Here is a 16,544-nt window from a genome sequence, read left to right on the forward strand (position 1 = left end):
TTGCAGATTATAGGGCAAATTGGTGACATATTGATTTCATGATTAAGAATAACTAATATATTCTAATCAATATATTCTCAGGGATCATGAACATAAAACTCTAAGACTAGAGAAGTGTATTTTCAATGTCCAGTGAACTGGCAGATCACTCTCCCCAATGTGTTCAGTTTCCCTCACTGAAAGGCTTGCTCAAACCACTGAACTAGCTGTAAGTCAAATGCTTTCCAACTAGCTATTTTCCCCACTCTAGTTTTAAAAACTATTACCTAAAGTCAGAAGGCACATATTAGATGACTTAAGTCAGAAATCTGTTATTTATCAGCAGTCATTTCCTAGAAACCAGACTGGTTTTAAGGTGGAATAAATGTGCATCAGAGGTAAACACAATTATTGACAGGTCTAAGGGCATCTGCACCTTAGTATATTTTTCTATCCTCTAGCTTAATCTTAGAAATCTATGATGAAGAGTAAGCTCTCAAACAGAAATTCTGTGCATTAGAGTTCACTTCACTTGATCCTTACAACCAAAGAGCTAAAGTTCAAAAAAGGTCCAGAAAACATCACAGGTCATCAACCAATCTCAAATGGTGACTTTTTTTTTCTTTCTTCTTTTCCAAGTGAGACAAGGGGAGATAGAGAGACAGACTCCTGCATGTGCCCCAACTGGGACCTACCCAGGAACCTCCATCTAGGGCCAAAGCTCTGCCTACCTGGAGCCATGCTTGCATCTAAGCTATTTTAGCGCCTGAGGGCAAGGCTCAAGGAGCCATCCTCAGCACCCGGGGCCAATGTGCTCGAAACAATAGAGCCATGGCTACAGGAGAAGAGAAAGAGAGAATGAGAGAGAAAGAAAGAAAGGGGAGGAGGAGGGGTATAGAAGCAGATAATTGCTTCTCCTGTGTTCCCTGATCAGGACTTGAACCTGGGACATCCACATACTGGGCTGACACTCTACCACTAAGCCAACAGGCCAGGGCAAATAATGACTTCTTGAAACAGAAAAAAAAACCCTGGGCACTGCTTCTGTGCTCTTCCAGACCTGTCAAATGTTCCCTTCACAACACAAAACTGGATGACAGTTGCAGGCCAGGGAAGCTTACCATATACCACATGCTTGGCCACTTGGGATCATTGAAGTAAGTGGACTGGGCGTGACTGAAGTCATAATCCCTCTTGGTCCGTTTTTTTACCACTTGCTGTTGGATCCACTCCACCTGCCAAGAAAAAGGACATCTGCTGAGTATTCAAGTCCTGTCAGGGTTAGCAAAACATAAATCATAGAGTCTAAAGCATTTCCCACCTTGAATCAATTCTGCTTAAGTCACGAGCTTCAGTCTTAAGAATTAACTTTATTTATTTATTCTATCCAGGTAGGCATTTTTGTCTTTTATGGCAGATCATTCAATGTCTCAATAATATGCTAACCTTTTAGTCTTTTTAGAAAGCATACACCACTTACAGTTTATTGCAAATTGACACTGTCAGTTTTTAAGGTAATTTTTTCATCTTTACTATATATATTAAAGGTCAGCAAACTTTCTCTATAAAGGTCCAGATAATAAATGTTTTAGGCTTTTCAGGTCATATGATCTTTGTTGCAACTACGATTCTGCCATTGTAGTGCCACAGGCAATACTTTATATAAAAAAAACAGGTGGAAGGCTATAATCAGGCCCACAGGCCATAGTTTATGATCTCTGACTTATTCTACACATCAAAAATTTTAAATGTTCCAGGATTAAACATCATATTTAAAAGTCATCCTGGGGCCCTGGTCAGTTGGCTCTGTGATAGAGCATCAGCTTGGCGTGTGGATGTCCTGGGTTCAATTCCTGGCCAGGGTACACAAGAGAAGAATCCATCTGCTTCTCCACTCCCCCTCTTGCTTCTCTCTCTCTCTTCTCCTCCCCTCCTGCAGTCACAAGTTCAATTAAAGTGAGTTGGCCCCAGGCACTGAGGATGGCTCCATGGCCTCCATCTCAGGTGCTAAAAAATGGTTCTGGTTGCAATGAAGCAAGGGCCCCAGATGGGCAGAGCATCGCCCCCTAGTGGGCTTTCTAGGTGGATCCCAATTGGGGTCTGTCTCTGCTTCCCCTCCTCTCACTAAATTAAAAAAAAAAAGTCATCCTGGGAGCAAATGCTCCAGGATCACAAATTTAAAAATAAAAATAAGAAATGCTTTCTAGAACACAGTTGATAGAAAAAGTACTATTTGAGAGGAATCAGAAAACTAAAGCCTTAGGCTTGTCTCTGGCAAAAAAATTGGAGAACTCAGTTTCCTGAGCCATAGGCTCCTTGCCAATTCTAAAATTCAATTCAAACCTACCATGTTTGAGAAAGCCTTAATATTTAGCTGCAACTTTTGCTTAAACAAAGCACTTGGAACTTTGAGCTTACTACAGGATTACAACTTAAATGGTAGTATGAATGGCAGTATTTTTAAAAATAGATAACATTATGTCAAAATAAAAATAAGCATGTTCCATTTTGAATCAAGCATCTCAAATGCACTATCAGCCCTGGTGACATTTTATAATTTGTTCCTCATTTTCTTTTGATTTATTCTGGCCATAGCTAATTTAGTCACACTACTCTAAAAGTTTCTTTTCCATCATTTAGCCCTACTCTTCATAAAAGAATTCAAAATTGAGAAGATTATGTAGCCCACTGCTGTGATTTCATCCCCACCCATTCAGTAAAGATTTCAAAACCTCTCTTGGCTACTTGATTCAAGATGATATAAAACACTAATTAACAAAATCAAAATGCATAGCAGTAAATAAAACAGTAAAAGCCAAAAGCCAAACTAATAAATTTCTATGATTCTCATAGAAATATATTCATGGGAAATGTATTCAACAAGAATATTGGTATGCAAGATGAATTTAAATTGTGAATTCCTCACATCACTAGCAAAGTAAATTAATTACATGGCCTCTTAAGTAAATAGAAGTTCTGTTTATGACTAGGATCACAGCTAAGCATCATATATGTGCCTGCTCCGATAGGTAAGGTAAGAAAAATTAATACAGAAAAAAAAGGCAATAAATAAAAAAATAATATTCTGGAAAATAAAAGTTTTCCTGATCCTATTTTCATTAATCTAGAACAAGTGACCCTCTGGCACCGAATCATTTTACACACACACACCCCTACCCCCACAATACACACAGAGGATAAACGGTATTACATATTATTTCTTCAAACTATTGGACAATAGTTGTCAAGGAAGTTAATAGAAAACAATCCTTTTTCTTTAATTAAAGAGAATGCTTTTTAGAAATTACATTAAAACTAATGTAGAATTTAAAATGTGCATAAATTTATTTATAATGAAGAGAGTAATTTTTAAGTGACTGTGTTTCTAAAAATATAGGACACAAATCAATTTCCTTCTCCAAGTAGAGCAGCAAGCTTGGGCATGGGCATGCATATGCTTTTCTATTTCCAAAACACATTTTAATCTCTTGATTTCAATCATTCTATGTTATGAGTTTCATTCACTTATTTAATCATTGAAAAAAAGCATTAAGTGCCAATTCTATACCAGACACTGTGCTAGGAATATGAAGATGAGTAAGAATAATCTTTGCCTTTGAAGGAACTAATATTTTACCAAGGAATATTTAGCAATTATTCCACAAGTTTCCACTTCATAAAAATGAAATTATCGCTATGACTGACATCTAGCATAGGCCTTATTACTGTAGTAATTAGACCATTTCTGAAAAATTTGACTACATTAATTATATTTGTGATCCATAGATTACTGTCTCTAAGTCTTACTCCAATGATATTGAACCATTTCATATTTGTGCTTGGCAAAAGAAGGCTGCAGATCTGTTTAGACAGAACTCTTTTCAAACTAATCTTACATTGGCAGTGGCCTTTCCTAACAGCCTCCATAAATTCCAAACTGCCAACATATATGTGTCCATAAACCCGAAAGTGTTAAATCTTCCCCACTGTGGACTCAAAGAGACTGCTAGAGATCAGAACAAGTTACTACTGAGGTGGGGTGGATAATTGTTTCTACAATGACACTACTACAATACACTTCATCATATATACACACCACACACACACATATACTCACTACACACACACAAATGGTATAAGTTTGTGAGAAAACCAAGATGCTGCCATTTTCCTAGATGAACTATAGGTACTAAAATAGAACAAAATATCTTACCAAACAGCATCTCTTCTGTAATTTCACCAAACAAAAATGCTTATTTACAGGGCTTGGTGGCTAGAAGGTGGTACAGCAACTAGGCCTCTAGAGCTGCCTATAAGTCACTCTGACTGATCATAGGGCTGCAATACTCAAGAATAGTACAGTGGGGATTTTTTTAGCATCACACACTGTGTATTTTGCCTGGTTGCTTTATGAGTATGCATATATAGCCCTACAATTTTTGGAAAGCGGGAAAAGCACCTCTTGGATCGGAAGATTTCTATGACTGGAAAGACCATATTTATATTTTTAAACTAGTATCCATATGTCTGTCCTTGAGCCCTTTATGCAAAAGCTCACAAGTAATGCATTATACAGATTTCATTTCTTGCCAAAAAGTCCAATGCCAGAAAAAAGACTTAGAAATTCATTTTCATAAAACTATGGTCAGTCTAAGGATAAAAAAAAGAAAAAGAAACCTGTGTGCTTACCCTCACTGGTTTAACTTCTAAAAGTGCTGTTTCCTATGTATTATAGAAATAGTTAACCTGGAGTATAAAAACCATACAAGATTCAAAATCTTCAATCTATCCTCCATTAATTTCAATACATATGTGCTACATGATTTATAGTCCAAGTGAACATCAGGCATTTGCCTCTTCCGAGTCTTTGCTAAAGGTGTTCCCCTTTATCAGATTGTACTTGTCAAGGAAAACACATTAATTGATAATGATGGGAAGTCTACTCTCAAATCTCAGCTGAACTTATATTTCCTTATTTTGGTTTTTACACACTTTCTGATACCATTTACATGGGGAAGGCATGCAATGGGGGAAAATGGAATCATATGAATATACATTATATGTTAGTATGTAAATATAAATAGAAAACAAAATATGATGTCAGGAGAAAGACAAATACTGCGTGGTGATACATGTGGAAACTAAAAATGTCAAACTCATGGGAACGGAGAATGGAAAAGTGGTGGCCAAAGACTGGTGTAGGGGACACAGGAAGAGACTGGTAAAAGGGTACAAATGTTCAGCTATAAGATGAGCAAATTCTGAGGATTTAATGTATAACATGGTGACTAAAGCTGGTAACACTGTACTGTATAACTGAAATTTGCTGAAAGTAAAACAAATATGTTCTCTCACACAAACAAATACAAAATAAATAAATGTGAAGCGACGAATAGGATAATTGGATGGGGGGAACTTGTTTCACAATGTGTGTGTGTGTATGTATGTATCAAGTTAGCATGATGTATACTTTAAACCTCCTACAACTTTATATGTCAATTATGCCTCAGCAAAGCTGAAATTTATAAAAAATAATGGTGTCACTTTAAAAATGTGTCCCACAGTGAGAAGGAATCAGCCTTTTAGGTATTAAAATATATCAAAGCTAATAGGTTAAAATATATCCTGGTAGCAAATTCTACAGATATATAAATGGAATAAAATGGAATGGAAAGTCAAGAAACTGATCCAAAATATATAAGAATATTGTATACAATAGGGTGCTATCCTAAAATACCGGAGGGGGGTTACTTCATTAATAATGGTGAAATAAGAATCAACTGAAGGGGAAAAATAAAACAGAAACCATTTTCACATCTTATATCAAAGTCAATTTCAAATGAATCATATTTAGATACAGAAGTACATGAGAAATATGGAAGATGTAAAAAAAATAATCTAAGAGTAGAAAATGCTTGTCTAAGTAGAATAACCCCCCCCAAAAAAAGTGATTTAGAAAAAATGATAAATTCAACTACATAAAAAATAAATTTAGCATGGCAAAAGAACTCCAAAATCAAAGTTAAAGACAAAAACTGGAGAAATGTTTATAGTTCCGACTTTGGACAAAGAGCTGTTTCCCTAATATATAAAGAATTCCAACAATTAATAAGAATAAAATTAGTTGGGAAACAGGCAAGGGACAATAACATAATAATCTTTAAAAAGGTTTATGAAGTTGCTTAAACATACAAAAATATTCCTGAGCTCATACATGAAAGACAAAAATTGAACTAGTACTATACTAAGATAACTTTTTTCCTATTTCAGATATAAAGAATCTAAATATCGATAACATACTTAATTAGTGAGGCAGTTAGAAAATCATCATTCTCCTATAATGGTGATGGGAATGTAAACCTCTACAACATTATAAAGAGTAACCAGATGATCTCTATAGAATTCTAAAAGTAATTCTACTGTAAGAAATGTATCCTGCACATTTATTGACACACGTAAATATGCAAGGTTATTTACTGAAGCACTGCTAGCAGTAGCTAAAAGTTATAAACAACCTGAATATATATGGGTAGGGATTAAATAAATAATAACCTATCATCAATACAATGAAGGACATTATAACCATAAAAGAAAATGCACTTGGCAGAGAATCGTCTCCACGATGCAACCTAAAATGAAAAAGACAAAGGTAGAGTCTATACAAGATATTACAATTTTACATCTCTCTGAAATTATTATACACAGTAAACCATGATCGCATTGGTTGCTTTCTGAGGGAATAATTAGGTGATTGGGATATAAAAGAGGAGGGAAACTTTCTACTGTGTGCCCTTTAATTCCTTGTTATTTTTGAACCATGTGAATATGTCACCTATACAATTTAAAATTTCCCTTCATTTAATATATTCCATTGATTACTCTCCTATAATCCAATGATTTCAAATGTGACCTACATTACAACATATTTTTTAAAAAGCAATAATGAAAAAAATACTATATAAAAATGTGTCATAGATGGTTTTACATTATGTTCCAACATGGCAATTATTGAGAAAAGAGAAGTAACAAAATGTGGCTGGCATTTGGGAATCTTTGTTTACAATCTTAACCCTTTGAGTAGTGAGTTTTTTGTTAACCCATTAAGTGAGCACGCATATGAACGTTCATACTACTCAAAGGGTTAAATTTGCCATCAGCCACCTGTGTGACCTTGTAAATCCTTTATCTAGAAAATAAGAGAAGACAGACTAAACATGCTTTCCCATCTCTTTCTTTCAGCTTTGAAATTTTACTTATATAATCTCCTCTCTGATTTGACCAGGAATAAAGTTTGTGTAAAGTGCAATTGAGAGGTGAGGTAGGTGTTCCAGGTGATACATGATCTTAAGTCATTCTGTGAAGAAGCAAGATTAATATTTAGAGAGGATGGCAGTAAAGTATATTACTCATTTTGTGATTTGAATGAAGTCTTTGCCAGGAAATAAAATATATGAGATTCCATGTTTCATTTTTTAAATTAGCTTTGACAAAATGGGGAAAAAGAGCATGAAGATTCCACTATTTTCTTCTCTGAAAACAAAATAGAGGATGTGGGGGGGGGGGAAGGATGAGTTAAATGTATAAAAGGATCGTGAAGACAATTCAGTACCAACAAGTAGCTCCCAAGTCTTAAAACTGGAAGTCAACAGAGCCCAAAAGTTTTCTAAAATTCTGGTCAAGAAATCAAAGTTAATCGGTGAAAGAATCAGAAAATCTACTAAAAGTATATATTTAGATGACAGTTTTTTTTAGGAATCTTGCCCCATCTAGAAAACGGTAATTAGTGAGTTAATAAATATTGATATTGTTACTTGATTTGAGTCACTCCATTTGATTTGAGTCACTTTTTTTTTCTCTTTGGTGACAGAGACAGAGAGACACGGAGAAAGGGACAGATAGACACGAACGGAGAGAGAAACATCAATTTTCGTTGCAACACCTTAGTTGCTCATTGATTGCTTTCTCATATGTGCTTTGACCCGGGAACTACAGCAGACTGAGTGACCCCTTGCTCAAGCCAGCGACCTTGGGCTCAAGCTAGCAAGCCTTGCTCAAACCAGATGAGCCCATGCTCAAGCTGGTGATCTTGGGGTTTCAAACCTGGGTCCTCTGCGTCCCAGTCTGATGCTCTATTCACTGTGCCATTGTCTGGTCAAGCTTGAGTCACTCTTTTTAAGAAAAAAACAAAACACCTGAATTCTACTTATTTTAGATCGCTACCAGTGAACAAAATGTGTACTGCCTTCTTATGTGATGGAAAATTTTTACTCGATTTGCTTGAAATAGATGCTTTGAATACTATTTAATGACTGAAAACATCAGATGCCTATATTAGCAGGTCATGTATTCAGAAATATGAGAAATCATATAATTTTTAAAAAGTCATTGAAAAGGAAGTTTTGAAATAAATACCACATGTGTGTGCACCATGGTAAAATAGAAGATAATACATGCCATAGTCAAAAGCTTTAACTGCCTTAAAATTTTATAACTAGTTGGCTTTCTTCAAAAGAACTAAAATTTTAGAAATTTGTCATCAATTTAATCCTTTTGTTTAGTGAAAAACTCATGGCGTTATTGTTCTAACTGTATTACTTACTCTCAGAGAATTAAAGTCATATATCTCCCTTTAAACTATTTTACTATTCTCTGCATGTTTCTAAAACTCTAATTTTCTAATTTGTTGCCTGTTTCTCCCCCCCCCCAGCTTCTAATAAGATAACACATAAAAGGAAAAAAAAATGGTTACATCTAATTAAAGCAGTAAAATGTATTTGCCAACCTCAAGGCCCTTTCTTTCATTTGTCTTTTCAGTCCAAAAAAAGTATATTGAGTCTCTACTATACCCTGGACTGATCTCAATGTTACAGAATGGCAATGAACAAAATAACCAATTTCCTGCCTTCAGGATGTTTCCATTCTAGTGGGAGCTAGAAAACAGCATGTAAATAGATAAGAGATTAAATAATAGACTTTCATAGTGTTAAATGGTGTAAAAGTAAATAACATAAAGAAGTCAAGAGTGATAATGGAGAAGTAGATTGTTTTAGATAAGGTGATCAAGAAATGCCTCTTTGAAAGATGTGATATTTTAATAGGATTCTGAAGGAATCAGCAGCATAAACATCTCAAAGAAAATATTTTGCAGGCAACTACCATAGTTAATATTGATACAAATCCCTAGAATGACCATCTCTTTATTTTTGTCTGTAGCCTATCCAGGGCCCACAGATATCCACAGCAATTCCTCAAGGCCTAGAGGTGGTATATGAGGAAGCCATTCTAGTGGAAGGATTAGAAAAGAGATTCACAAATCAAGGAAGTGAATTCCCAGACATCTGGTAAACTAATTCTGGGCTCCTGGCTACCAGGAATATCATCTAGAAGGTTTAGTGTGGGCATATTACCAACTCCAGATGATGGGGTCAACTCAGCTGAAATAAGGATGAACAAAGCCCTCTAAAGCATAGGGACCCTCTTTCCATATCTAGGGATGGTACCCTTGGGATTGTAGCCACTACAAACTAGTACAGTAAGAGGCTGTGATGTAGATTCTGTCCTTTCAATTGTATAGTAAAAATGACAGTTTTAATGTCATCTAAACAGCAGAGAAATTATAAAATGATTTCTAGATAAAAAGGTCCCAAATAGCCTGACCTGTGGTGGCGCAGTGGATAAAGCGTCGACCTGGAAATGCTGAGGTCGCCGGTTCGAAACCCTGGGCTTGCCTGGTCAAGGCACATATGGGAGTTGATGCTTCCAGCTCCTCCCCACCTTCTCTCTCTCTCTCTCCTCTCTCTCTCCCTCTCTGTCTCTCTCTCTCCCTTTCTCTCTCCTCTCTAAAATGAATAAATAAAATTTTTTAAAAAAGGTCCCAAATATAAAGCATTCAAGTATAAGAAAAGGGTAGGGGCATAAAATGCTATTTAGTATAGCAGCAGGCATGGAACACTGCTCTGGAAATCAGAAGACATAGTCCCTTAACCCTGAGATCTCGGACATATCAGTTTCCACCTCTGCAACTCCAGGAAAAAAAAAAAAATCTGTTGCTGGACAAGTCTCACAAAGCAATTTTAATGTTAGGTTATATTTAAAAAGCAAGGTACAGTTGACACTTGAACAATACAGGTTTGAACTGCATGGGTCCACTTATATGTGAATTTTTTTCAATAAATATCTTGGAAGGAATTTTGGATATTTCCTTGCTACCATGAAGCCATCCTACCACTTAGGCAATAATGCTACTGCTTCATTATCAATGCATGAATCATTATACCTGTAAATAAATATAAATTTCTTTTCACGTTATTATTATTATTTGTGTGTGTGTATGTGTGACAGAAATAAAGAGACAGATAGAGAAACAGATAGGGACAGACAGACAAGAAGGGAGAGAGATGAGAAGCATCAATTCTTTGTTGAGGCTCCTTAGTTGTTCATTGATTGCTTTCTCATATGTGCCTTGACCGTGGTGCTACAGCAGACTGAGTGACCCCTTGCTTGAGCCAGTGACCTTGGACCCAAACTGGTGAGCCTTGCTCAAACCAGATGAGTCCACACTCAAGCTGGCAACCTCAGGGTTTCAAACCTGGGTCTTCCACGTCCCAGCCCGATGTTCTATCCACTGCGCCACCATCTGATCAAGCATCTTTTCATTTTTAATGTCTACTGTAATACATATAACATCTACAGTGTATCATTTAAACAACACTGATGTAGGTACAGACAAATGATTCATCTTGTGAACAATGTAAACTTACAATATCAATAAATGCAGTAAAATATTCAAATATTTTTCTTATGATTTTAATATTTTTCTCTAGCTTATTTATTGTAATTAGACTATATAAAACATAACATATAAGATATGTGTTAATTGACTGTTTATGTTATCAGTAAGGATTCCAGTCAATAGTAGACTACTAGTAGTAGTTAAGTTATTGAGAAATCAAAAGTTATATGCAGATTTTCAGCTGTGCAGGGGTTGGGGGGGGCAATCAGATCAAGGGTAAACTGTAGGAAGAGAATAAAGGGCTGATAAATGATGACAGAAGGAAACTTGACATTGGGTGGTGAACACACAATACAATATACAGATGATGTATCATAGTATTGTGCACCTGAAACCTATATAATTTTATTAACCAATTACATCCCAATTAATTCAATAAAATTTTTAAAAATGGTCAACTGTAGTTATATCTGGAGTTACATGTAAAAATATCTAGAATGTGCTCTTCATACATGCAGAGGGTTTGAGCTGGGCTAGACAATGTCATAGATAGGCAGTGCAGAATGTGACAGGGGAGAGAGCATGCTTCCCAAGTTCCTGATATAATACTGTCAATCACCAGCCTGGCCACTGTGGGCAAATCACATTAACTGTTGGCATTCTACATTCTCATATGTAAAATATTACTGTGTGTTCCGAAAAATATACTGTGCTATACTACTGTAGCACTTAGTGCGCTGTATTCTAACGGAATGTTTCTTCCTACTTCTTGGAAGAAAGAAACAAGATTTTTGTATCCCTAGTATCAAAGGCAAAATTTGGCAGTAGGGCCGCAATAATAGGTAAAGATGAATGGACAATAGTTTTACATTGCATTAATACATTTTTAGTAGGTATAGTCTAAGTTTTCTAGTTATTAAAAAATAACAGAAAAGTCTAAATAGGAGAGGATACAAAATAAAAAAAAGTCAATGCTTAATCCTGCCAAGTATAATAAAATATTTTATATTTTAACAACAGAAAGAAGGTAGTAGTACAAGGATGATTACGTTACTAGCAACAAATGTATCAATGAAGGATGTGTTCATTCCACATTGATTACATATTTTTAATGAATCATGGCACCCTTCTCAGTTTAATCACTCCTCCACCCCTGGACCTGAACCCTATTACTGTACGGATTCTTATCTTTTGAGATGGGATAATTTCCTGAATCTTACCAGCCTAAACCTCAGAAGCAAAAAATGACAGTCTATGATTAAAATGGATAAACACAGTAGGATAAAGTAGTTGTTGACACAGGTGAAGAACCTGAACTATTACTGTAGTTGCCAGAACTCATTTCATAAACTGCAAGAGCCTGTGGTTAAATCAAGTCAAGGAATCCCACAGTACTCAGCGTAGCATTCTCCCAGCCTAACAAAGAGTATCTCCAACATTTTAGTGGTCAATGACTAGACCACAATGAAAACAATAGTAAGATTTTAAAAGCAGATATGGAGGGCCTGACCTATGGCAGCGCAGTGGGTAAAGCGCTGACCTGGAATCCTGAGATCTCCAGTTTGAAACCCCAGGCTTGATGGGTTAAAGCACATGCAACCATGATTAGATGCTTCCTGCTTTTCCCTGCCATCTCCCCCCCTCTCTTTCTCAGAATCAATAAATAAAATCCTTTTTAAAAAAGCAGATATGAAGGAAGGAATACAAAGAGCAAGAAAATGACTAGAAACCAACTAAAATCTAATCGGCAAAAGGTGCTAAGCTGATAAGAAAAAGAAATGTTAGGGCAAGTTTTAAAGAAAACTTATCTTTAAACATTTAAATTTAAGACTTTGTCCCTTCCAGCCAGTAGTAATAATACTCATAAGCAATAGTTTTTTTCCTATCTTTCAATGACTTTTTTTTTGCTTCCATTATTGTGTCACTGCCTCAACTATTTTTTCTTCCTTGTGCTACATTTCATTTATTTTCTAATTTATTTAGAAATTAAATTTAATGGGGTAACATTGGTCCATAGGAACACATAGGTTTCTGGTAAACAACTCCACAATATTTGAACTGTTCATTGCGTTGCGTGCCCATCACCCAAAGTCAAATCATTTTCCGTCACCGTATATTTGTTCCTCTTTACTCCTCTCGCCCCCTCCCCCTCCCCCCATAACCACTTTTGTTTATGTCCATAAGTCTCAGTTTTACATCTCACCTCTGTATAAAATCACATAGTTCTTAGCTTTTTCTGATTTACTTATTTCACTTAGGTTCATTTTCCCATTGTTGTGTCACTGCCCAAAGTTTCTTAAAATTTCTTGAAGACAAGACACTTATTTAATATTTATCTCAAATGTGATGTTTTGTCTTCTGAGGCAAGTTTAATCTGTCCTCTACAAAAATTATAGCTCCCTATTCCTAGACACACCAAAGTGTTTACCAGTGGGTAAAACAATTCAATTTTGTTTTAAAAAAAGTGTGTATGTACATATTCATGCATGTATTTACCTGTTTGCACACGTGTTTAAATAGGCATGCACACCGAGGCACTCAGCACATGTTGTAGAGACATTAAAAGATATTGGCTAGTGATATAAACTCATTAGATACTTGTTAAATGGCAAGATTACATCCAAAGAATCTTGCATTTTCTAACTTGGATTGTAGGTCCTTCTATTTTAGAATTTAGGACAATTAATTTAAGCAATGAGAGGAAATTTGGAAACAATCTTGATTGCTTAAAAGTATTAAAAGGAAATGAAATTCTAAAGTAGCTAAAAACGAATTCTTCTGTCTGAATGCCACCTGGGGTTAAATTCACACTTTTGATTAAATGAAATCTTAATGTAGGGATTAAATTGGGACGGCATGTAATTCCCTCCAGCTTCATGCTAGGATCAGGATTATCATTTCATGGAAAACACAATGGCATGACTTCATTCTGTATGTATTTGTCTTTTGGATAATCATCCTCTAAGCAATCTGAAAGCCAAGGTAATGAAATTAATAAAATTCATTCAACAATTTTTTTTTTATTACAGAGACAAAGAGAGAGTCAGAGAGGGATAGACAGGGACAGACAGACCAGAACGGAGAGATGAGAAGTATCAATCATTAGTTTTTCGTTGTGACACCTTAGTTATTGGTGCTTCTCTTATGTGCCTTGACCATGGGCCTTCAGCAGACCGAGTAACCCCTTGCTCAAGCCAGCGACCTTGGGTCCCAGATGGTGAGCTTTGCTCAAACCAGATGAGCCTGCACTCAAGCTAGCGACCTCTAGGTCTCAAACCTGGGTCCTCTGCATCCCAGTCCGACGGTCTATCCACTGGGCCACTGCCTGGTCAGGCTCATTCAACAAATTTAAGGAAATAATATGTTAGATCTCCTTCTACCCTTAGCATAGTTGAAGTTTCAGATATCTGCAAGAATGACCATTTTTCCCTTAAAACAAAGTGTAATCACTTATTGGATCCTGCAACTCTGTGTACAAATTATTCAAGATATTCCCAGATTTGTAGCTGCAAAAATTGGATGCCCTCAAGTTATACAGCAAGTGAATACAAAGGCAGGCATTATTTTGTACTGAGTGGAGAAATTGTTCAATTCAGCTGAGATTGATATAAGAGGCAAATACTGGCAAAGGAAAGGGCAGTCACTCTCATTACTTCTCCAAGCAAAGGACATGGGGTGATCCACAAAATATCAAAAGAATGTCAGCATCTTCCTTCTTGATATAACTAACCACTTAGTTCTATGGCTCACAAGCAATAATCATGAGTTAGATTCATATGGGGAGAAATACTCTTCCCAGGTGACTAATTCAGTTCCACTGTATATATTGTCTTATTCTTCCAGCCACTTAAACATAAATGACAATGGCTTTTCTTTCCAAATGTCTGTGGACCCTACTGCTATGATTTTAATCAGAATGGAAAATGGAGGGAGGCGAGTACATAAATTCAGAATTGGATACCCGAAGTGTTCCTCTGATCCATTTCATTCTCTTTTTCGGTGTGAGGCATTCTCACTACTCCAAGATCTTCAGTTTTTTCATCTTCCCCAGAATCTTTGAATCTCTTCATTGTCAAGATTTCAAATCTGGGAAATCAAGACACTACCAACTGTAATGTTGGTGAACTCTAACTCTATGAATCAAAAGAAGCTGGGTTAAAAAATCAATGTCTTTTCTTCCTCCCGTAGCTAGAAGATTAATGTGCAACTTTAAGGGCAAATGCAGTGAAGTCTGCATGAGTGTTCTATGTATTTTTGTGGATAACTTACATTTTTAAACCTAAAATGAGCACCACATCCATAAGTCAGTTGTATGAAGTCCTGAGTGGGAAGAGGCCTGGACAAAGACACCACCCCCTACTGTCACCACCGCCATGTCGGGCTCCCAAGTAGCAGAGAGCTGTGAGAAAGACTGGCCTGCAGAGAGGGTCTATGACTTTGGTTTCCATTATATTCCCCCCCACCCCCGTTTTTTCCCCTGAACTTTAACCTTATACTTGGCAGGGAGGGCAGGGGTGATTTGCAATGAAAACACTGGAATTGTGGCAGCTCTTAAACACCATCATCACCTTTTAAAATATTTAGCAAACAGCTACTTTGGTCAGGGTAAGAGACAAGCTTGCCTTTCAACCCCAGGAAAAAACACTGTCCAAAACCTTTGGGCCAATGGCAAAGGGACCGGCATTTTCTCACCGAAATCCAGTTGCCCGAAGCAAACCAAATGTTTTCTCCATTTCAGTGCTGTTCCTCACCTCAGAAGCCACTGCAGAGGCTTCCAGCAAGGTGGGACTTGACCAAACCTGCAGGTCAGAGCACATAAAATCCTGGAGCAGGGCCTGGCCAGTGATCGCCCAGTGAGGACTCCCCCTACCCAGCACACTCCCAGCTCCCTGGCGGTCTTCATGTCACAGCTCAGGAGTGTCAGGTCACTGAGCCAGGCCTCCCTCTCCCTGAACTCGTAATTCATACCCACCCCAGTCAAATATAAGAGCCCTGGGGCCAACACTTGGGGAAGGAAAGAGAAAACACATTTTCATCACTGTCATCAAATCTGACACGTTTTCAGTGTGAAGACCCGGAAGCTGCCTCTGTCCCCTGTCAAGGGTGCTCCTTCATGCTGTGTGTTCTGGACAGCTTACCCAGAGTCTATTGTGTCCACGTTCACGGAAATGTGATGGAGTGACTGACTGCCCCCGGGGCTGTCCACAACTCTCATCATGCATCCAGCCTCCCCCACTGAGCTCCACTCTGGTGCATGGGGAGGGGGTGGCTCAGCACCGCAGAGGGATGTGGTCTGGAACACTGTTCCCAGCCACCTACCCAAGTCCTGGCTCCTCGAGAAAGGGCCATGGACACTGCCACACCTGCTGAGCCCACTCCAAGTACACACCTTAGGGAGTTTGTTCAGTGTAAGAGCAGCTTGGAATTCAGGAGAGGGAGGAGGAAAACTAGAGGCCAGAGAGAGCTGGCAGGTTATGCCTAGATCTCACGAAGGTTAGGGTAGGCAGGCGCGGGCCACATCTCTGACCTTCTCCAGTCCCCACGGTAGCCACACTGTGCCTTGCCCAGAGCAGCACCCAGTAAAAATGTACACAATGAACGACTGATTAGCTACTCTTTCCAGTAAAGGAATGACTGGTACTCTTATTTTTCAGCCTCAAATACATAAGAGAGCAGAAAAGCAAGCTCTGGTAGCACAGCTCTTTGTCGCTGTCATTTTCAGACAGGAGCCTCTGGAGTTAGCCAAGGAAGAAATCACACAGGTGATGTAAGTAAGTTCTTCTGGTTCTTCAATTTCCAATGGGAAGAAAAGTCACCAGTTATAATGAATTTG

General features: G+C 37.4%; 1 protein-coding gene across 4 annotated transcripts in view; it reads right to left on the bottom strand.

Moving 5' to 3' along the window:
* Positions 1-16,544, bottom strand: part of PCSK5 (proprotein convertase subtilisin/kexin type 5) — a 458,607-nt gene that overhangs the window by 363,545 nt on the left and 78,518 nt on the right. For all 4 annotated transcript variants that reach the window (XM_066257063.1, XM_066257062.1, XM_066257065.1 and 1 more), the window contains exon 3: positions 1,101-1,214. In XM_066257063.1, coding sequence (XP_066113160.1) covers positions 1,101-1,214 — 114 coding nt within the window. The remainder of the gene's footprint in view (positions 1-1,100; positions 1,215-16,544) is intronic.

The sequence above is a fragment of the Saccopteryx bilineata genome, chromosome 2 (genome assembly GCF_036850765.1).
Source record: "Saccopteryx bilineata isolate mSacBil1 chromosome 2, mSacBil1_pri_phased_curated, whole genome shotgun sequence".
Taxonomy (NCBI): domain Eukaryota; kingdom Metazoa; phylum Chordata; class Mammalia; order Chiroptera; family Emballonuridae; genus Saccopteryx; species Saccopteryx bilineata.